The 21343-nt window shown below is 48.2% G+C and overlaps 1 protein-coding gene across 8 annotated transcripts in view; it reads left to right on the top strand.

The window, feature by feature from the left end:
• The window catches only part of MACROH2A1 (macroH2A.1 histone), a 79220-nt gene that overhangs the window by 20990 nt on the left and 36887 nt on the right, over nt 1–21343 (top strand). For 4 of the 8 annotated variants that reach the window (XM_045059156.1, XM_045059150.1, XM_045059154.1 and 1 more), the window contains exons 1-3: nt 3863–4076; nt 10830–10936; nt 11364–11561. In XM_045059156.1, the coding sequence (XP_044915091.1) occupies nt 3878–4076; nt 10830–10936; nt 11364–11561 (504 nt within the window). In that variant the 5' untranslated portion in view covers nt 3863–3877. Of the gene's footprint in view, nt 1–3862; nt 4077–10829; nt 10937–11363; nt 11562–21343 lie in introns of those variants that run through there. The other 4 variants (XM_023255437.2, XM_023255428.2, XM_023255433.2 and 1 more) reach the window with 1 other exon arrangement.

Below are 21343 nucleotides of genomic sequence, written 5' to 3'. Positions count from 1 at the left end.
TGCTGTTTAATTCAGTCACTGAATTTTCAATATCAGCTTTGAAACTTTTATTTCTAGAAGTCCTGTCTGGTTTTCTTTTGAATCGGCTTGGTTGTTCTTTATAATTTCTTATTTTCTCTTCATTTCCAAAGTTTTCTCTAAAAATTATTTCTCTAACTAAAGTTATTGTGTATTTATTTGAATAGCTCATTTTTTCAATTTCATCAAGGAAAATGACAAATATGACTGTATATATCTAAAGCATATAATGTGATGATTTGATATCCATACATATTGTGGAATGATTGTCAAGTTTATCTGAATTATCCTAATAATGGAAGTCTTCATAAATCTATTTCTGCCAGATTTTGTTGTTCATAAAGTCTGCCTCTCTTCAAGGTTACAAAGGAATTCCCCCTGTGCTTTTGCTTGGTATTTTTATGTTTTAATTTTTTACATTTTTACTTTGATCCATTTATCCTGATACATAGTGTGAGATAAGGATAGACTTAATTTTATTTCAGATGGTTACCCAGTTTTCTCAACACAATTAATTGAGTATCTCATCTTTTCCCTGGTAATCTGAGATGCTACCTTTACCATACGTGAAATTTCTAGATATATTTAGGGTTATTTCTGGGCTTTATTTTCTGTTTCATTGGTTTGTCTAGTTACATACTTTATGTTTCTCATATCTGGTAGGTCTTTTATTGTCTTTGATTGTTTTCTTTACTAAGTGATGTTTACCAATGGTAAAATTTCCCTGTTCCCCTGGACATACAGTGAGACATTCATTTCCCTTCGTGCTCTTTTTCCTACCCAGTTCTCCTCCCAGGAGACAGTATTATTAGTTATATGTAAGTTATCTATCTTTCTAAAGATATTTTTCTTCTCCGTTTTCATTTCAAAATCTAAAATATGAAATGCCAAGAAATAATGAATCAGGATAATGGGTACATGTGATGTGCACAGACTGACACTGATATTTGAGCCAGAATCTTGGCTGGGAGAATCTGAGGGTTGTTGATCTCCCCAGTACCCCCCAGGCCCCTGAGCCAACCCTGAGACCTCACTTGAGACTGTGAGGTGAGGCCTGCCTGGATCTTGGACCATCAGGGGGCTGGGATGACTTTCCTCTTGGATGACTGCTTTATAGTTTAGTTCATACTGCCTGCCATGGATCCTGAGTGTTGGCTCTAATACATGAAACCAGGCCAGTGCCTTGGAGAATGTCCCTGTACTTCCATCCTTAATCACGGTCTCAGTGGTGCAAGTGCTTAGTGTACTTGTTTAGTGATCCATCCTTAATGACCTATTGGTGAAGGAGTTACCAAGCTCTAACCAGGTGCAAGGTGCCAGGCTGGGTGCTGAAAGTTGAAAGAATCCGTGTTCATTTCAGAAGATTTGTACTGAGTGTCTGTGATGGGTCAGACATATCGGAGGTCATATTTGTGACCCCGGGGCTGGAACTGTGCCTTCCCCACCCCTCCCCCATCACTGTGTGCTCAACTACCAGCATGAGGGGTTACATTCTGCAGCCGCTTAGTAAATAGTTTTTTACTGAAGGTAAGAAGACCAGCTACAGGGATGAATTTCAGGAGGAGGGAATGTCGGTAAGGTCACAGGCTGCCAGGAAATTGATGAGATGGGAGCTGAACTAGACCCCTGGATTTTTAAATGTGGCATAATTAGGGTTATGCTAATGACACCAGGGCATCGGGGGCCAGACCGACCTGAGCAACAGCAAGTGTCAGGCAGCTGTTGGTGGCAAATGGGAAGGCGTGGGAAGTTTATCAAGAGCTGATCTCTCACTTCTGACACAAAAGCCACTGAGGATGTCTGTACCTTGAAAAGCAGAGGAAGCGAGGAGCCACTCCACTGACTTAAATAGCAGCATCCCAGGAGCCATGCTAGAAGTACCCCAGGGTCTCTCTGTGGATGACCACCAAGAATGGCTTTAAAGAACTACTTACTAAGAGGAGAAGGAAGTGATAAGAATTCTACCAATATCTTCTCTCTTGATATCTTCCCGTTAAAATATCAGCAACTAATAAAACATATTTATAGTCCTCTTGCTTTCTTTCCCTGCCTGAGGGCCTCTATGTCTAGTCAACCTAGAATAAAATATCGTGAAAGTGAAAAGCCACTCCTCAGAGCTATAAATACGTTGTAGCAAGAAGACAGACCCAAAGGGTATTCAGGACAGTGCGCCTCCCTCCATCTCCCTGTCTCTCCCGTCCCCCCTACCCCACCCCCCAGCCGCCTCCAGTTCCAGCTGCCAAGAGGATCACAGGGACTCTCCTCGCATTTGCCAGGCTGCTCAGCCTGCCTGCGGCTCTGACCCTGGCTCCCACCTTCCTTTCCTTTATGTCTTCCTTCCTTCATTTTATGTCCCACCTTCCTTTTTAGGCAAGTGCCTTCTGTGTGGTGGCCAGAAGAGCGTGTTGCCTGGTACTTCAGAGGCCTGTGACGGCGCCTGATGCTGAGGTGTCGTCTCACGGGATTACTGTCATGCCCGCGTACACAGGGAGACATTTGTAGAGTGGCCTTTACAGAAGACATTTATAAATGTCGTCCTCATTACAAGGAGGCTCTTGCTCTGCCAGAGCCCACATTTCTTGCCTGCAGGACTGTGGGAGCCATGTGGGAATCCAGGACCTCTGTAAAAGGCTAATCGTAGGCTTCCCTTGCCGTGTCTGTCCTGACGGATGCTCCTTGTGGTAACTGGTAACTAAGGTAGTCTTTGGTTAACATTTATCTGCTGCTTCTGTAAATCTGGCTGTTGGCTGCTGAAAGTCAGTATCAGAAAATGAGGGCTTTTACCTGGAGGAGCGTTGGTTTCCTTGCCCTCCGGCCTCCTCCCCAGGCCCTGGCAGGTCCCCATTCCAGATTGAGAGTGGCTTGTGGTAATGTTAGCTTTGGGGGCATGGAGGCCGGTGCTTTCAGTGCTAGGCAAAGGCAGAGCGATTAAGGAATGAAACATCTGCCTTATAGTGAGCACTTGCTATGTGCCAGGCACTGGCTAAGTGCTTCACATTTGGTAGTTCACAGGATCCTCACACTTCCTATTCTGCTTAGAAGGAAATTGGGGCTTAGAGTGTAAGTAACCTCTGCGAGGCCACTCAGCATAGTGACCCGTCTCTAGAAGAGCATCTCCTGTAGGCTCTCTTCAGGAGCTCAGACCTTAGCAGTTACCAGGACAGCATGGGGGTCTCAGGGTCCCTCAGTATACTGCGCATCTCCGTTGTCTCCAGTGGACGTCACAGGAGGATGGTATGCACCCAGTCCTCTAAGGCTGGCTTGGTCCTGGGTGGAGCCACAGCCTGGTGAAGGAGGCAGATAAAGCCTCCCAAGAGGGGCAGGCCCTGAGCAGTTGCAGGGTCCTGTGGCCTGGCGTGGGCAGAGGGGACAGGGGTCCTGCAGGGGTGAGGAGTCACCGACAGGAAGGAGATGGGTTTGAACACAAGAAGGGCCGTGGCCGTTGGCATGACCTGTGCTGGGCTATAGAGAAGGGGCGGTCAGGTCACTGTCGAGGTGCTGGTTGTAGCAGCTGCAGGACAAGTGGGGTGCTGGGGGAAAGAGGAGCGAAAGAGCCCCTAGGAGAGAGGAAGTCAGTACCCTCATACTGCTCTAAAGAGAGTCGGTGATGCAAAGAACCTAAAAAGTCCAAATGCTCATAACTTGTGAGAAGCAGGATTGAGCAGGCTGGGGCAGCTGTCAGGGCCTGGGGGGGCGCCTGTGACCCAGAGTTGCGAAAGCTGGGGGGGCGGTGAGGAGGGGGGCGGTGCACATACCACAGTTACCTCTGTTCATTTACGCTGCGTTTTCATTTCACTTCTGACATTTTGAAAAGACAAACTGTGCATAAGGGAAACAGCACCAAAGAGGGTAGAGCAAAATGCTCTCCCCCGATGGAGTTCCACTCAGAGTAGGCGTGTCTGCGTCACAGGTCCGTGAACGCGCATGCGCGCCTAAGTGCGGAGGCCAGGCACCGCCTCCGCCCCCCTCACGAGGGCAGCCAGCCCCACGAGCACTTCCTGTTCTCCTCCTTAAACGTCCCTCTGTCAGGGAAGTGTCACCACGTCAGGGCTGTTGCAGTGAGTTTCCTCTTTACGTTACCCCCTTCAGATCTTTTCATTTCAGCAGACATCTGATTGTTCGCCCCTTCCCGAGATGAATTAAGAACAAATGGCTGTGATTTTCCGTATCAAAACAAACACACATATTAACCGCTTCCTTGAAGATTAACTTGGCGTCCTTGAAAGGGAGTGAGTGGGAGGGCAGAGGGCCTGGCCCAGCTGTCAGCCAAGGGTGGGGAGAGTTAGAGCAGGCTTTCCTGGGCCCGCCCCCGCACCTCATCCTTCCACCTACCTTCCTGGGCCTTGACTTGTGCTGTCTCAGCAAACGGTTTTGGTTCTGCCCCTGCTGTGGCACACTCTGTGGGGGTCAGACAACAGCCCCAGACCCCATCCCCAGGCAGAGACTGCCTGTGGGGCCGCCCTGGGTGCTGCATTCTATCAAGGTAAGTCTGGCAGCCCCAAGGTTAATCAGGTTCAAGTGCGTTTTTCAAACATATGTAAACTGTTAAGTGTAACAGCAAAGAGTAAACTATCGGGCAAGGAAACACCAGGTTTTCTATATTGCTTTTCTCCTCCTCCTCCTTCCAACTCTCATGCGCGTGCATCTATCCGTTTAGCTAGGCCGTTAGTGTGGTAGGAGGAAACTGAGGAATAGGAAGTTTAGTTTTCTTCTCCTGGAAATCCAGCCTGCTACACTTTTTAAAAGATGAAGTGTGTGGTTGTAGCCCCAATAACTGTAGTTTACATTTATGTAACCATGCTCTAACCATGGAAGTTGGTAACTCGTTAATCCTCACCAGCCCTGGAGTGACCTAATTTTTATGCCCTTTCTATAGAGAGGGAAAGCCTGCCTTGGGTGTGCGTTGGCCATTCACAGCAAGGTGCAGGAGCTGGGATTCATACCCAGGCTGTCTGACAGCAGACCCTAGCTCTAGCACGCTGCCCTTTGTGGCTCTTGCACTCCGTTCAAGACAGACCGAGGAGGTAAGCTTATACAGAAGTGCTGGAGACTTGGGGGAAGATACAGGAAGATGTTCCAGAAAGGGAAGGTACTCAGGCACTGGGCTGGGTTGCAGGGTTAGAGGAAGGTCATGTTGGTCAAGAATGAGACCTCCTTTTTGTTAATCTGTATCATGTAGAATGACCTACTTTTTACTTGGAAGTCTAAGAACCAGCTTACTTTAGAAACTCCCAAATTAAGCTGTATTTCTCTGTCTTACTGGGAGACGTGGGGAAGGTGGGAGACTAGACCAGATGCTCATGGGTTTTTAGGAGGGGTCTGTAACGTGGGCTTAACAGCAAGGGACAGTATGTGTCAGACTTGGAACATCTGCAGAAAAGCAGCAGAATGGCTCATTGTTACAAAATACCTTGCATCTTGCACAGAAAATGCTACCTTCTGTTACTGCTGTTGGTTTTATTTTCTCTGTGGAATCCCCAGTTCCTTTGAGGCCCCGGGACAGGCAGACTGGAGAGCTTTGCTGTGGCCTGTAAGTGAGGCCCTGGAGCTCTGGGTTGACAGCTTAGCAGGCTTCAGACTCTGCCGCTCATCTCCTGAAAAGGTGAGGTGCGGGCCGGTGGATTCTGGGCCCCCAGGGGAATTGGAGGAACTCGTGGTGCAGTCGGGATGCAGGAAACTCTTAGCATTTCCTCTCCAATTGGAGTTGATTGGGTTAAAGCTTTCCAGAATGGTGTAAAACAGTTCTGAACTCCGTGAACTGCTGAGGGAGGCCCGATGAATTGAAAGAAATACAATAAACAGATTGCTCGTCATGTTGTTGGCCTTGTAGCAAATATCTGTTTTCTCCTTGGGATTACGTGAGCATTTGCTTTCCTTTGATTTCTGGTTGTTATTTTCAATATTTCTTTTGTTAACGGAGATGCTTCAAACAGCTCTGGAGAAGCCCCTGAGTCTTCGCAAGGTTTGTGTTTAGAGTTTGGCTCAGCCTCCACACGTCACCTGTTAGCTGTTAGGAGTCTAATTCTGCAAGCCATGACTTCATCTCCCTAAAGGAAGATAGACGGAATGCTTCAATACAACAGTTAGGGTTCAGTTCAAGATGTGTGTGTGTGTGGGGGGGTGGGGGGCAGGGTGGGGAAAGACTAAGCCTTTGGTCTCTGGGTGAACTTGGAAAGTAGACCTGTCAGAGGTATTCACGTTCAGACAGCTGGTCTATAGCTGAAAAGGCTGCCAAATAATGCCATTATTCACGGCTGTGGGAATTTTGTCAAGTGGCCTTAAAGAGATCACGTTCCATGAGGCTGGGGGCTGGGGGGCCCAGGGGTGTCTGCAGTGCTTGCTGCTCTGAGTAGAGAATAAGGTCTCATTACTGGTCTGGGCCACTACAAATGATGGATCCAGTGGCTCACTACTTGCCAGAGACTGGCCCTGGCCAGGAGTGGGAGCCAGAGACGCTTGGGTGTTTTGTGAGTTAGATCTTAAAACAAACAAAAAGATCTCAAAACAAAAAAAATAGCTCAGAAGTCGGCCAGTGTTACTTGTCATTCAACATGTCCCCTTTACCCTTTACAGCATTTATCATTGGGAACCTTACCACCCTTAGAGTCCTTTCCAAGGCTGACCCCAAACCAGTTGACCCTTTGGGCCCAAACCAGTTCATTGTTGGTCATTGGTAATGAAATTTTTCCCATCACTGGCCAGGAAGACATGGCTTGAGGGGGTGGAGAACCTGGTAAGGGGTCTGTTTTTTCTCTTCCTAACTGCTCTTGCCCAGTTTCCTCCTGTGGTTTCTTGCAGATTCCATTTGTATTGGTTACCGCCCACAGGGTTGTAGCTCCTAAAAGCAGCCTCCAAAGGAGGATCCAACCATGAAGCTCTGGACACCATAGAGAAAAGGACTTGTGTCTGTAGATCTGGTGCTTTCTGGATTGTCTTTCCCAGAATCCTTTTCTCTTAATGTAGGCAGGGAAAAAAAAATTTTAGAGATGGACAAAACCTTCCAAAATACAAGATGAATAAAGTGTAGGAAACCGTCCCTTGCAGGAAGGCATGGTTTCCATTCAGGTTAAGACAGAGCTGAAGCTGGCCCGGGACTACCCCTCCCCCTTGTTTGTGGGGGCATGAGCCCTTCCCACTGTGTATGTGGTGGGGGCCGTGGCAGGAACCTACATAACAGCTCTGACCTTAGGCTTCCGTGACCCTGCCCTTGCTGTCATTTGCAAAGACGGGATCAATTACTAGGAAGGAAACTGAACGAGGAAATCTCCTTTGGTGGCATGTGCCCTGCCCCAGTTCCCCAGCAGCCAGCACCCACTCCCTCTGCAGAGCAGATGGGGACTGTTGCATAGGGCCGAGCAGCTGGCATTGCAGCCCTCTCCTCCCCGCCTGCGGCGGGCAGCCGTCTCCTGGCCAGGAAAGCCCCTTGTGATTGCTATTTCTGAAACTGGCCTGAGGACTACAGGGGGGGGCATTTATGGAGACTTGGCCAGGGCTGAGTTCGTGCTCTGGGCTCCTGCCTTTGTTAGCTGTCAGATTCGGCCTCTGTCTTTCTTGGCTGCTGTGAACTGCCCCGGCTCTCTGCCTGCTGCGGTGCACGGCACGGTCGGGCGTGGAACAGGCTTCTCATAAAAGGTGTGTCTCAGAGGTGCTCTGTCTTGTGTGTCCCTTGACAAAGGAGTTGCTATGGTAACTACCCTCTGGAAAACATGCAGGAGTCAACTGAACGTATGGCTCTTGCTTAACTAGCTGGAGTGTGAATATGTGCCCCTCTTTGTTCTCCCCACCTGCCACACCTCCTCTCCCTCCCCACAGGCTGAGCTGAGGGCCTGCCCTTTGGCAGTAGAGGGCTAGAGGGCAGGAGGGCCAGTCCTCTTGGCACTCGCAGATTGAATGCTGGATGGGGTTTGCAGCCAGAAAAGAGTTGGGGATTTTCCTGCTCCTTGGTGAAGGAGGCAGAGGAGTGACAGCCTGGCTCTTTCCAAGGAGCTACACTGCTCCTCATCCCACTCAACACACCTATCCCTCAGTGTCGCTTCCACGTGGATCCGTGCTGACTTAGCAGTAAGTGAGTGCAGGCCTTGCGATGGCCCAAGTGTGGAAGCTCAGGCCATTAGAACCTTTAGCCACAAAGCAAGAGCGCAGCGGGCGGGGGCACAAACGCTGCTGGAAGCGAGGGGGAAATTCCTAGAGAATTCATCTCCAGATTGCTGTGCCACGGGTGCTACTCACAGTCCTTCCTGTACTTTAAATGCTTGTACATGCTGCCTGTCTCCCACCCAAATTAGCGGCCCAAACCCACCTTCTGAGTCTTTGCATTTGTCATCATCATCTTCACTGCCCACAGAAAAAGTTAAAGCAGCGCTGCCTAACCTAAGACCACAGCCCTTGCCCACAGTAGCCATGGTGCCTTCTCATGGGAGAGAGCCTTCCACTGACACTCTGGGGGCGGGAAGAGGAAACTGGCCACGTCCACGTGCCTGAGAAGCCATCCTGTCAATCCATTATGCCGGAGGACTTCCGGCTCCGTTGTGGGTCTCTAATGCAGGCCAGGTAAAGCATTCTTAGCACCTTATTGGGGAAAGGTTGTAATCCCACAGCCTCCTTGTGTGCATTCTGGCTCTGCAGATATGGATGGCCCCGTGTTTCCCTGTGGTGTCAGAAAGTGGGGGGGAGGGGTGGCAAGGAGCGGAGGGGATGGCTGAGGCCAGGAAGAATGCCAGATGGCCTTCAGTTCTGTGGTGCCACCTGCTCCTCTCTGGCCTTCTTGCCACTTGGTCTCCGGCCAGAGATGGCCACAGTTCACTGTCTTCCCTCTGCCCTCACTCCTAGAGCCTGTGCTCACACCAGGTGAGGCTCCCACTTCAGCTCCTCGCCAGCCATGGGCAGGACAGTAGTGTTACAGGTGTGCTGCCTCCTCGGTGAACACAGCAGGAAGAAGCCTGAGGTGGGCTCATTTCTGCATTCATGGCCTCTGGGGCCTGGCACCACTGAGGCATCCCAAGCACCCTCTTCTGCATTGGCCAAAATAGGCCCATCTGTGCTAGGCATAGGGACACTCCGCCATGATCACTTACAGGGAGGCTTCAGTGAAATGGCTGGAGGGGCTGTCTCCCCCTGCACCTGCACTCAGGGCGCTGGGAAACAGTCCTGCTGAGACTAACGAGTCAGGGTGGGAAGTGGGCTGGTTCTCCTCCTGTCCCGGGCCTTCCCCGGGCCTCACTCTGGTGACTCCCAACTGTGAAATTCAACATGAGGGACACTGGCCTGGGAGCATCAGGTGGCCAGGGGCCTTGTGGTGCCTCCAGTGTTGGTGTATGGGATTATGTACGGGATTATGGAGTAAATGAAGTCCTGCCTTGGGTTCAGAGTGGAAACCTGTCCCAGGTGTGACTGGTTTTTCACTTCTACCAATATGAGAGTTTGTGTGAGTAGCCAAGCAATTTTTCAGCATTCTACACACACCATAGTTACTGCATTCGATTCGGCACTTGGCACTTGTGGATGTGTACCATGGAATATTGTAAACTTTGAAGACAGGATTTTCATGTAGCTAGAAGGTTTGCCCTACTTACTTTGTAATGAGTCTCAGTTTTGCCTTTGCTGGAGACATCCAGTGTTGACACCGTGACCTGGAATACTAGGAAATCTTTAGTACCAGGAAGAGGTCAGGCTTGAGCTGGGCCCAGAGGACCACAGCATGGGCAGAATTGCAGACATGGGGAGGGGGCGTAAGATACATTTTAAGACAGTCTGGGTTAAAGAAATGAGGACGCAGTGATGATGTTGACAGCAAGAGCATTGTGCTGCCAGGGAGAAAAACCCTCTTGCCAAAGGGCACTGGCTGTCCCCCGGGTTGGGTGCTGTGGCAGAGCTGTCACCCTGTCCAGTGGAGCCTGCCCCGAAGGACCGGCCAGGGGACTTTGACTAACCACCAACCAGGGACCGACCTAGCTTGCTAGCTGGTAACATTTTTTTTTTTCAGTGTCAAGCGTACAGAATGCTGAAGGAGGGACGCTTGTGTCACACACCTAGATTTAATAGCACGTAGCGTATCCCCACGTTAGTTTTACTCAATGGCGTCTGTCAAAATTGTTTGAGAGACTAAATTGCAGACATCAAGATAGTTCACTCCCAAGTACTTGGGCAGGTATCTCCTACGAACAGTTTTCTCTACAGGGTACTGATGCTATGGTCACACCCCAGAAAATTAATAATCCTTTTAGTATCTAATATCCAGTTGACATTCAGATCTCATTTTTTCTCTAGAATGACTATTACAACTTTTCTTTTTCTTGGCTTTGAGTGTGAATGTGCAGTGTTGGACATTGCTTTGGTCAACAGATTTGCTCAGCCACCTCCCCCCACCGTCCCGTGGACACATGCATGAGCCGTTGCTTATGGTGCTCGGTTGCCTCTCAGGGCCACACTCTGGCTCTGCAGGGTCGGTCCTGGTGACGTGTGGAGTGCCGACTGCGGGCAGCCCATTCTGGGAAACAGGTTCACATGTCAGCTCCACCACTTATCACCCAGAGACCCTCAGCTCCTCCCTTCTCTCTAAGCCTCCGTGTTCGCATCTCCAAAACAAAGGACATGGACCCGGGGCCTCCTGGCTCCGTTCGGTACCTCTGTGGCTTCGCTCAAAGTGTGGCCAGGCAGGACCCCTGCAGCTTCATACCTCAGGGCAGCTGTTTGATGAGGCTGCTGCCTGTGCCCATTCACAGCACCATGAACTGTGGGGGGGATCAGGAGGATGCCCGGGACCCTCTGATGATCTAACATGACCAGCTGCTCTACCCCTCTGCTCCCCACAGCTGAGATTCTGGAGCTGGCTGGCAACGCAGCAAGAGACAACAAGAAGGGGCGGGTCACCCCCCGGCACATCCTGCTGGCCGTGGCCAACGACGAAGAGCTAAATCAGGTATGGGGCTCTCCTCCGCGTCCCGCGCGCCAGACGCTTGTGCAGGCAGTCACAGTGGCCGAGAGACGGAGGGAGGTTGGTGTTTGGCTGGCTCTCGAAGGTTTGGGCTGCATTTTGGACCGTTAGCAGCTTCTCCGCCCCCATGGCAGTTCTTCCTCCAGGCTTTATTTGGATGCAGGAGGGAATGAAACAAGGTATTTGGCTCTCCCTGGAGGAAAGATAGTGAAATTTCACCAGAGTGAGGGACCCTGAGGACTTATTCCCTGTATAGTGAGCCTGGGTCTCATCAGCATCCTTGTAGATCCCGTGGATGAAGGAGCTCTTCATCCCAACCCAAAGCAAGAATGTGAATGGGCAGGGCTGGCTTCTTGAAGGTCAGAGACAGGGTGGGCTGGCTCACCATCTGCTACTTTGATTTTCCTGCAAGCTGCTAAAAGGAGTCACCATAGCCAGTGGGGGAGTGTTACCAAACATCCATCCGGAGTTGCTAGCAAAGAAACGAGGATCCAAAGGGAAGTTGGAAGCCATCATCACACCACCCCCAGCCAAAAAGGCCAAGTCTCCATCCCAGAAGAAGCCCGTGTCTAAGAAAGCAGGAGGCAAGAAAGGGGCTCGGAAATCCAAGGTACGTGATTTGGCAGGAGTGGGCGGGTTGGGGCAGGTGCAAGCAGGTGAGGTCATGAGTGGCTCCTTTGTGCTGAGACTTCTCTGAGGACTAAGGAGGAACATATGGGAGCTGCTTGCGGAGAGGCTAGTCCAGCTCAGGTGGGCAGAATTGGGGGACCGGATCCCAGTAGGCAAGGGGGTGTGAGGAGGGTCTGGGGCAGATAGCCCCAGGCTGGAAGAGCCCATTCCTGGCCCGCCAGGGAGATGCTTCCACCTCTGGGAAGGGACCTGCGTGTGCAGGAGCTTTCCTGTGCTAGTGGTGGCTGCCATCGGGTCCTACCCACAGGTACTGGCTGCCTCTCGGAACTGTCACTGTGTTACTGTGCCTGCGTGTCCTCCACTGTGCATCTTCCAGTAGGATGGTTCAGACAGTTGGCTCTGTAGGACGGTTGCCTTGTTAAGGAGAAAAATAGATGTGTTATTCAGGTGCCCCTACCAGACCCAGCCTACACCGAGCAGGTCCTAGGTGCTGGTCTTTTTGTGGTGAGTGAAGCCCTCTCATTAGTGTGACCTAATGTTTTCTTGGGTGGGGCAGGCCAGCTGATCCCCATGTTCGCTCCTCACTGCATGCAGCACAGCAGCCCACCCTCGGGAGGTCTGGGCCTGCAGGTGGTTGCTCTTACCTGTCTGAGTATCAGCAGGATCAAGGGCTGGCGCAACTGGAAGCAACTGGAACACGTGCTCCGTGTTCCTCCCTCACCCGTCCCCGCCTTTGAGCTGTTGTCAGAACCTCCCGGGGCCAACAAACGAGAGACAGTGCAATGAAAGCTCATCATCAGTAAAATGGAATTTAGCTGCCCTGCCCTGGGCCCCCCCCCTCAGGTGTGATCCTTCTGGTCTCCAGCCAGACGAGGAGGAATTTACCCCTGGCAGAAGGCGACCTGGCTGTTTTGTGAGACCCTTAGTAGTAGCTGGTGGAAATGCCTTGTGGATCAGATGCAGTGTCAGCACGTTCTTCCGAGCAAAACCCAAGCCTCTTACCTGATGAGGTGGTGAGGACACCTTCCCAGGACAGGCTGCAGCAGTACTGACCCGGGGCTAGGCTCGGGGCCACACTCCCGGCACATCCTCTCCTCTGAGCCAGTCCACAGAGCAGGCCCCAGGCTCCCAAGTTTGTGTCTACGCTGTTCGCTGGCCTTTGGTGGTTGAAGTTCTTGTACACCCTTCTGGGCGCAGACACATGATTCCCTAAAAACAAAATCTGAATTCCTCTTGCCACCAGGACACCACCTTGCCCTACCCCACCCCACCTGAGAATCACTCCCAGCTCTGTGAGAGAGAAACCTGTTCCTGAGGAGTGTCCTGTAGGTTCTTGCCAGGCGCTTGTGCTCCACCTAGTCCCTGGGGGAGGCTCAGGACCAGGCGAGGATGTCGCAGAATGCTCTCTTACTCATGCTCACCAACTGTAAAATTAGCATATTGAACCGTTCTAGCATTTGCATTTGCTGGGAATAGTGGGGCAGGGAAGGCAGGGGAAAGGTGCATGGGCAAGCCTTTCTAAATGTTTGAGGATCAAGATGCCAAGTCCATCATCTCTTGAACATGGGCCTCAGGGAGCTGGTGCCCTTAGTGCTTGGCTGAGCCTTCTTCTGGCTGTGGCCCTAGCCATGGCCCTTGTTAATACAGGCCCACTGCTGGCTGGCGTCTGAGCAGCCTCTCTGATTCTGTGTCTCGGGCAACCCTGGGCTGAACCTCGCTCTCGTCATCCCACTACTTCCCCTATTAGTTTCTGCCTGATGACTTTCTGCCTTCCCACTTAAGCGAACACTAAGAATGCTGTGTCTTTCTTTTTGGACTTCAAATGAAGGGTGTGTGTGTGTGTGTGTGTGTGTGTGTGTGTGTGTGTGTTCAGCTCCTAGTAGCTATATTTGGAACTCAGTGTTTCTAATAACCATATGCCAATAATCACTCGAACATTCAGCTTTTCCCTTGATTACAAAAGCAGGAAGTCTGTTATGGTGGTCTGTTTTTCTTCCACACAATAAAACACATTGTCTGCTTACTGTACCAGTATTTGGCTAACATTAAACCCTGGGGGAAGCTGAAATTGGAACCGTGAACAGCTAATTTTCAAAACATTTGTTTAATGTAAATTGTGGTGTCAGCTCCCAGAAACAGCAGAAAACCTGCATCTCCAGGTTTAAGTGGAATGTTCTGAAAATAACCTTTCCAGAGACATGCAGAGAAAGCCTTCCTAACATGCTAAAGCACTTGGAGTAAAAGGGAGTTGGTATTTTTCAAGTGTCAACACGTGAATTCCAAATCATAATTTTCCCCCCAGTTCTATGTAATTGGAAGGTTATGAGAGTCTCCAGTTGTGACAGCTGAGTCAGCTATTGTGGAACCGGTTGGAGAAGGTGCCAAAACCCACCGCAGCCAGGAGTCCGGGGCCCTGGTGGTGCCTTAGGGCTCCTCCTTCCTACTTGGGTGGCCTCAGCCAAGACTGTGCCTCAGTTTACCCCCTCCTATGAAATGAAGGGGTGCAATCCAGCCTTATGCTTCAATGACTGTGCCTATTTGCATCATGTTTCTGACGAGGTAATAGGTGTCAGAGTTGGGATGGTATGAAAGAGAGTGCTGTAAGAAGTCCCCCTCTTGCCACGGCCCCCCACTCCTCCCCAGAGCAGTCTCTGCAGTGAATTTTTATGGGCCTTTCAGAAAGTCTACGCATGGAAAAGCATATAGGCCCATACAGTCCTCCTCGTCATACCTGCCTTTGGATATAAATAAGTCCTGTTACCCAGTGCTTTCGCAGGGTGGGGCAGTGCTTAAGGGCGCCTGCTCACTGGCTTTGTGGAGAAGGACGGGAAGGGTGTGCAGCACACGGGTTGAGTGCTGCTATTACTGACTTGTTCTACAGCTCTGACTATACGGCTGGTTCTTTCTGTTTCATGATGTGGTGCGAGTGGCCTCTACAGTGTGCAGTACCGTGTTAACCACGTCTCTGTGGATGAGCCTACAGCTGTCCCGAGCGTTCGGACAGACAGTGCCACAGTGACCGCGATGGTTGATGGGTGTGTGTGCCCACGCACCCGTAGGATCAAGTCCCCAGTGTGAACTTGCTGAAGCAGACCGTTTTCTGATGGCTCTTGGTCACATAGAGAACATTTTGTGCCATTAAGAAATTCCAAAATCTGCCTTGTTCTTTTAACATTCAGCGCCAAAGTTGTCGAAAGAAGATGCGTTCGTTCGATCAGTATTCACCCAGCCTGCACATGCCCATTATTACTCTTGGGAGTGAGGGCACAGCAGTGAACAAAGGCCCTTGCCCTCCCCTGGTGCTCGGTGAGCTCTGCTCTGGTCTGGCAAGGAGAGGCAGAGTCATTCCAGAAGGGCTGTGGGTACAGGCGGGTGCGGTGACAAAAATACAGCAGAGTGACAGCATGAGCGGTGTTACTTCACACAGGTGAGGCTTCTTTGGTAAGGTGACCCTTGAACACAGACCTGAGAGGGTAAGGTGTCTGGGCCCTCAGGTGACTGGTAGGAGAGGTGACTGGCAGACGACCAGCAAGTAAGTGTGCCTGTCCCCCTCCCAGGGAGAACTCAACAGGACTTGGCATGTGAGGTTCCAACATTTCCATAACATGCACACCTTTGGCAGTTGGAGAAGCCTAGGAATCCTTCCCAAGATAAGGTTTTCAAGGGCATAAAATGCTGAAGATTCAAAGGAAACCGTTTATGCTTAAATCTTCCAGGTTAACACCCCTTGTCAGAATGTTTACCGAGAGCCATAGGATAGTCTTTACGAGATCTCCAAGAAGATAGATAGTTGTTGCCAAACATCTGTATAAAAAATGCTCTCATCTAGGATTTTTCTTATTTTTTCCTTAAGTTTTTATTCAAATTCCAGTTAGTTAACCTACAGCGTCATATTAGTTTCAGCTGTACAATACAGTGATTCAGTCTCACGTAGGATTATTTAAACCTAAATCCGCACTACCACCCTAACTGAACTCCACCCCCGTGTGGAAATCACCCTCTGGATCATGAAGATAGGCTTGCTCCTCGCTGCCTGGCAGAAAGCCCGAGGTGATTTTGGGAGAGCACCTGTTTCTTTTTTGAGAAATAAATATTGAAACTGAAAATTGAGTGGTGAATGTTCGGGTTAGGGATGCCAAAGAAAGAGGTTGGTTCTTTCGAGAAGCCGCCATCCTTGCAATTAAGAGGCCAATTTTGCTGGCCTTTTAATGAGCTTTCTAGCAGGTCGGACATCAGGGTGAATCCTGGATTGATGATTTCACATAAGGCATTTTGGACACTCAGTCCTATGTGTTCTTAAAAAGGCCACTGACTCTGACTGATGAGGATTTGTGCCGTTCAGAACAAAACAGGGTGCAGGTACAATGCATGGGGGCTTTGAGATTTGTAGAACAATACAGAATTCTCCAAAATCAACATTTCAGAGATGGACAAAGAGTATTGCTTGCTAGCGTTTCCCCTTCGGGCCAGGATCTGAAAAGAATCTACCACTATCACCATTTCTTAAAATGGCATTTTAATCCGAGAGGCTGGGAAGGGAAATAGTCCCTGACTACAGGCTTTATGTGAAAGTTCATGAAACAATTAATGATTTGAATGTAGTGATATTTCACGAGGCCCCTGAGTGCGACTACCCTGTCTTGGGCTGGGAACCTTGTGCCGAAGAGACAGCCATTTGCCAGGTAGAGAGGCTGGAGAGAACCGGGGAGGAAAGGCCCATCCTGTACAGACAGGGTTTGGCGGCCTTCTATCAAGGCCAGTGGCTTATCAGGAGTTCTCTCACCTTAGACTCCTTTTCCCCACAAGGAATTGAAGGCAGAGGGAAGTCCAGCAGTTTTCTCAAGGTTACATCACTAGTAGAACCAGAAATGAAATGCGGAATTTCAGAGCCCAAACATAGTGTCACTTGTATGACCTTTGACCGTGGACCACTTACTTTTCCTTGGCAGAAGCCCCTCTGTTCTGTTGGTGGAGGGCTGAACGCCTTCTGTTGTAGATGAGTGGGGCAACAGCTTAAAAAGTTTTTTTAATACCACATTCTGGGCTCATCGTGAATATATTTGTGCCTTTGCAGTATATACCCAGCTTACAATTTCCCCCTCTCGTTCTCTACTGCACTGTTTTCCAGTTTTATTGAGCTGTGCTTGGCATGCAGCACTACACGTATTCAAGGTATACAGCATAAGGACCTCACTTAAATACATCATGAAGTGATTATCGCACTAAGTTTCGATGACGTCCCTTGTCTCATAGAGATACAAAAAAAAGTGTTTTTCTTGATGATGAGAACCCTTAGGACTGACTGTCAACAACTTTCACATATGCCATACAGCAGTGTTAACTATGGTTGTCCGGCCGCACCTTACATCCCCTGTACTTACCTCCTCGCTGGAAGTCTGTACCTTTTGGGGGAGTATTTTAAAAAAGCAGTGTAGTTGCCCTACAATGTGAAATTAGTTTCGGGCCCTCAACACAGTGATGGGTCTTCTCTGGATGTTTTTATTGCGTTCGCCGCACGTGTAGCTGTCATCTGTCACTGTGCAGCATCGTTACGGTAGCATTGATTTTATCCTCCATGCTGGACCTTTTATCCGTGTGACTTCTTCCCTCCATAACTGGAAGCCTGCACCTACTACTGCTCTGCACCCATTTTGCCCTTCCCATCCAACCCCCTCCCCTCTGGCAACCACGAGTTCTCTGTATTTATGATTCTGTTTCTGCTTTTTGTTTACTTATCTCTTTTGCTTTTTAGATTGCGCAAGTAAGCAAAATCTTGGTATTTATCTTTCTCTGACTTATCTCACTTAGCATAACGCTCTCTAGGTCTGTCTATATTGTTGCGAATGGCAAGATCTCATTCTTTGATACGACTGAGTAATATTCTTTTGTATGTGAATGTGTATTAAATGTGTATGTGCCACTTGTTTATCCATTCATCTATTGATACTCACTTGGGCTGCTTCTCTGTACTCATTATTGCGAATAATACTGCAGTAAACATAGGGGTGCGTGTCTCTTGTCAAATTAGTGTTTTCGTTTTCTTTGGGTCAATAGCCAGTAGTGGAATTGTTGGATCACATGGCAACTGTATTTTCTTGTTTTGCATAGTGGCTGCACCATTCTGTAATCCCACCAGGGCTTCTTTTTTCTCCATATCTTCGCCCACGGTTGTTATTTCTTGTCCTTTTGATTTTAGCTATTTTCATAGGTGTGAAGTGATACCTCATTGTGGTTTTGCTTTGCGTTTTCCCTGACGATTAATGATGTTGAGCATCTTTTAATGTATCTGTTAGCCATCTGTATGTCCTGTTTGGAAAAATGTCTATTCATGTTCTCAGCTTTTTTTTTTTTTTTTAATGTTTTAATGTTTTAATTTCAGAGGGAGAGACAGAGTGTGAGTGGGGGAGGGGCAGAGAGAGAGGGAGACACAGAATCTGAAACAGGCTCCGGGCTCTGAGCCGTCAGCACACAGCCCGATATGGGGCTCGAACTCAGAAACCGTGAGATCATGACCTGAGTCAAAATTGGATGCTTAACTGACTGAGCCACCCAGGTGCCTCTCTCTGCCTGTTTTTTATTAGATTATTATTTTGGCGTTGAGTTGTATAAGTTCTTTATATATTTTAGATATTATACCTTATTAGGTATATCATGGCAAATATCATTTGCTATTTAGTAGTGTGCCTTTTCATTTTCTTATTTTTTTAATATTTATTTTTGAGAGAGAGAGACAGAGAGACAAAGCACGAGCAGGGGAGGGGCAGAGAGAGACAGAGGGAGACACAGAATCCGAAGCCGGCTCCAGCTCCAAGAAACTGTGAGATCATGACCTGAGCTGAAGTCGGATGCTTAACTGACTGAGCCACCCAGGAGCACCCCCCTCGCCACCACCGTTTTCATTTTCTTGATGGTTTCCTTAGCTGTGCAGAAGCTTTTTAGTTTGATGTAGTCCCAATAGTTTATTTTTGCTTTTGTTTCCCTTGTGTGGGGAGACATATCTACATAAATGTTGCTAAGGCCAATATCAGAGAAATTACTGCCTATGTTTTCTTCTGTTTTTATGGCTTATTGTCTCACATTTGGGTCTTTAATCCCTTTTGAGCTTATTTTTGTGTGTGGTATGAGAAAGTGGTCCAGTATTTTTCTTCCGCATGTAGCTGTCCAGTTTCCCCCCACCCTTTGTTGAAGAGACTGTCTTTTCCCATTGTATATTCTTGCCTTTGTTGTAGATTAATTGACCATATAAGCATGGGTTTATTTCTCGATTCTGTTCTGTTGATCTGTGTGTCTGTTTTTGTGTCAGTACCGTACTGTTTTTTTTTTTCAACGTTTATTTATTTTTGGGACAGAGAGAGACAGAGCATGAACGGGGGAGGGGCAGAGAGAGAGAGAGACACAGAATCGGAAATAGGCTCCAGGCTCTGGGCCATCAGCCCAGAGCCCGACGCGGGGCTCGAACTCACGGACCGCGAGATCGTGACCTGGCTGAAGTCGGACGTTTAACCGACTGCGCCACCCAGGCGCCCCAGTACCGTACTGTTTTGATTGCTACAGCTTTTGGGGTGTATCTTGAAATCTGTGACTGTGATATCTCCAGTTTTGTTCTTCTTTCTCAAGATTGCTTTGGCTGTTTGGGGTCTTTTGTGGTTCTATACAAATGTTGGTTTTACTTGTTCTACTTCTGTGAGAAATGTGTTAGGGATTGTGTTGAGTCTGTAGATTGCTTTGGGTAGTATGGACATATTAACAATATTATTCCATTCTGTGCGGGTGGAATATTTTTTCATTTGTTTGTGTTGTCTTCAATTTCTTGATAGTTTTCAGGGCACTGGTCTTTGACTGCCTGGGTTAAGTATATTCCTAGGTATTTTATTCTTTTTTGTGCAATTGTAAATGGGATTGTTTTCTTAATTCCTCTTTCTGCTCTTTCATTTTTAGTGTATACACACCAATTACTGTGTATTAACTTTATATCCTGCAACTATACTGAATTCATCGATTACTTCTAGTAGCTTTTTGATGGAGTCTTTAGGTTTTCTATGTATGGTATCACATCATCTGCATAGAGTGACCCTTTAACTTCTTCACCAATTTGCATCCCTTTTATTTTTGTTTTTCTTTTTTGATTGCTGGGGCTAGGACTTCCAGTACTATGTTGAATAAAAATGGTGAGAGTGGGCATCCTTGTCTTGTTCCTGATAGAGGAAAAGCTCTCACGTTTTCACCAGTGAGTGTATGATGTTTGCTGTTTTTCATATATGGCCTTTATTATGTTGAAGTATATTCCCTCTAAACCTACTTTATTGAGAGTTTTTATCATGAATGGATGTTGAATTGTGTCACATGCTTTTTCTGTATCTGTTGAGATGGTCATGTGATTTTTATCTTTTATTGTGTTGATGGTGGTACATCATGTTGATTAATTTGCTAATACCGAACCATCCTGCATCCTTAGACTAAAAATCCCACTTGATTATAGTGAATGATCCTTTTAATGTATTCTTGCATTGAATGCAGTTTGCTAATACTTTGTTGAGGATTTTTCATCTGTGTTCATCAAGGATATTGGATCTGGAGCCCTGGGACCCTGCTCTCATCCACCCATGCTACCAAGGTATAGGGGAAATGTAAACCATGGCACTCATCAGCCCCTCCGACGTGAAAAGAGTTCCAGCAGCTTCCCTGTCATTTGGTGGAGTTATAGCACTGGATCTTTTATACACTAGCTGCTCTTTTTACAATATTTATTTATTTTTGAGAGAGAGAGAAAGAATGTGCACGAGCAGAAGAGGGCCAGAGGATCTAGATCTTTTATATACTAGCCACTCTTTTTTTTAAGTTTATTTATTTATTTTGAGAGAGGGAGAGAGGGAGAGAGAGAGAGAGAGAGAGAGAACGCACGAACCAGAGGGCGAGGGGCAGAGAGAGAAGAGAGAGACAATCCCAAGCAGACTCCACACTGTCAACGCACAGAGCCTGATGCAGGGCTCGGAGTCATGAGCCATGAGATCATGACTTGAGCCGAAGTCGGACTCTTAATCAACTGAGCCATCCAGGCATCCCTACTAGCTGCTGTTTTAAATCGAGGCTTTTTTTCTGTGCCCAAGGCTAACAAATTTGCTCCCGGTCCCTCAGTATCTCCTTCCCTACTGCACTTCGCAGCAGCGGGTGGGGGGTTCCCTTCATCACTGTGTCTCTTTCCTTCTGTTATTTTCTGTGTGGTCTCTTTATCTTTGTTGGACAAAAGCTGTTCAGTCAGCCTTCAGTTCTTCAGAAGGAATTGCTCTATCAGTAGCTGGAGATTGGGTGTGTCTATGGTGGAGGTGAGGGTCAGGGTCTTCCCACGTCATACTTTTGGACTGGAACTCTAGTTGAAAGTTTGAGCCTTTTGACCACTGACATCCAGTTCTCCCACAAATATACAACTATAAATAAAAAATTAGGTACAGACACTTAGGTGGAATCTGAGCGAGGTAAGGGACCTTTTTAATCTCCATAGTACATTTAATTCCATTAGGGTGTATTTTTTTTCTTTATTTTTGTCTTAACATGGTGTTTGATTCATTTAGGTTATTGTATGTAGCATACAGCACTGAGTCTGCGTGTTGCATGGTTGGAATTTACCACCACGTGGTTATCCATTCTGCTCTTGAGAGATTTAAGTTGCTTGCAATTTGAGGCTCCTACCAATATTCCTGCTATGAAAGTACATGCCTTTTGGTGCACACATGTTGTATTGTCTTGGGAGTATACTTTTAAGTG

The sequence above is a fragment of the Felis catus genome, chromosome A1 (genome assembly GCF_018350175.1).
Source record: "Felis catus isolate Fca126 chromosome A1, F.catus_Fca126_mat1.0, whole genome shotgun sequence".
In the NCBI taxonomy this organism is placed as follows: domain Eukaryota; kingdom Metazoa; phylum Chordata; class Mammalia; order Carnivora; family Felidae; genus Felis; species Felis catus.
This window is presented reverse-complemented; position numbering and strand designations above follow the sequence as displayed.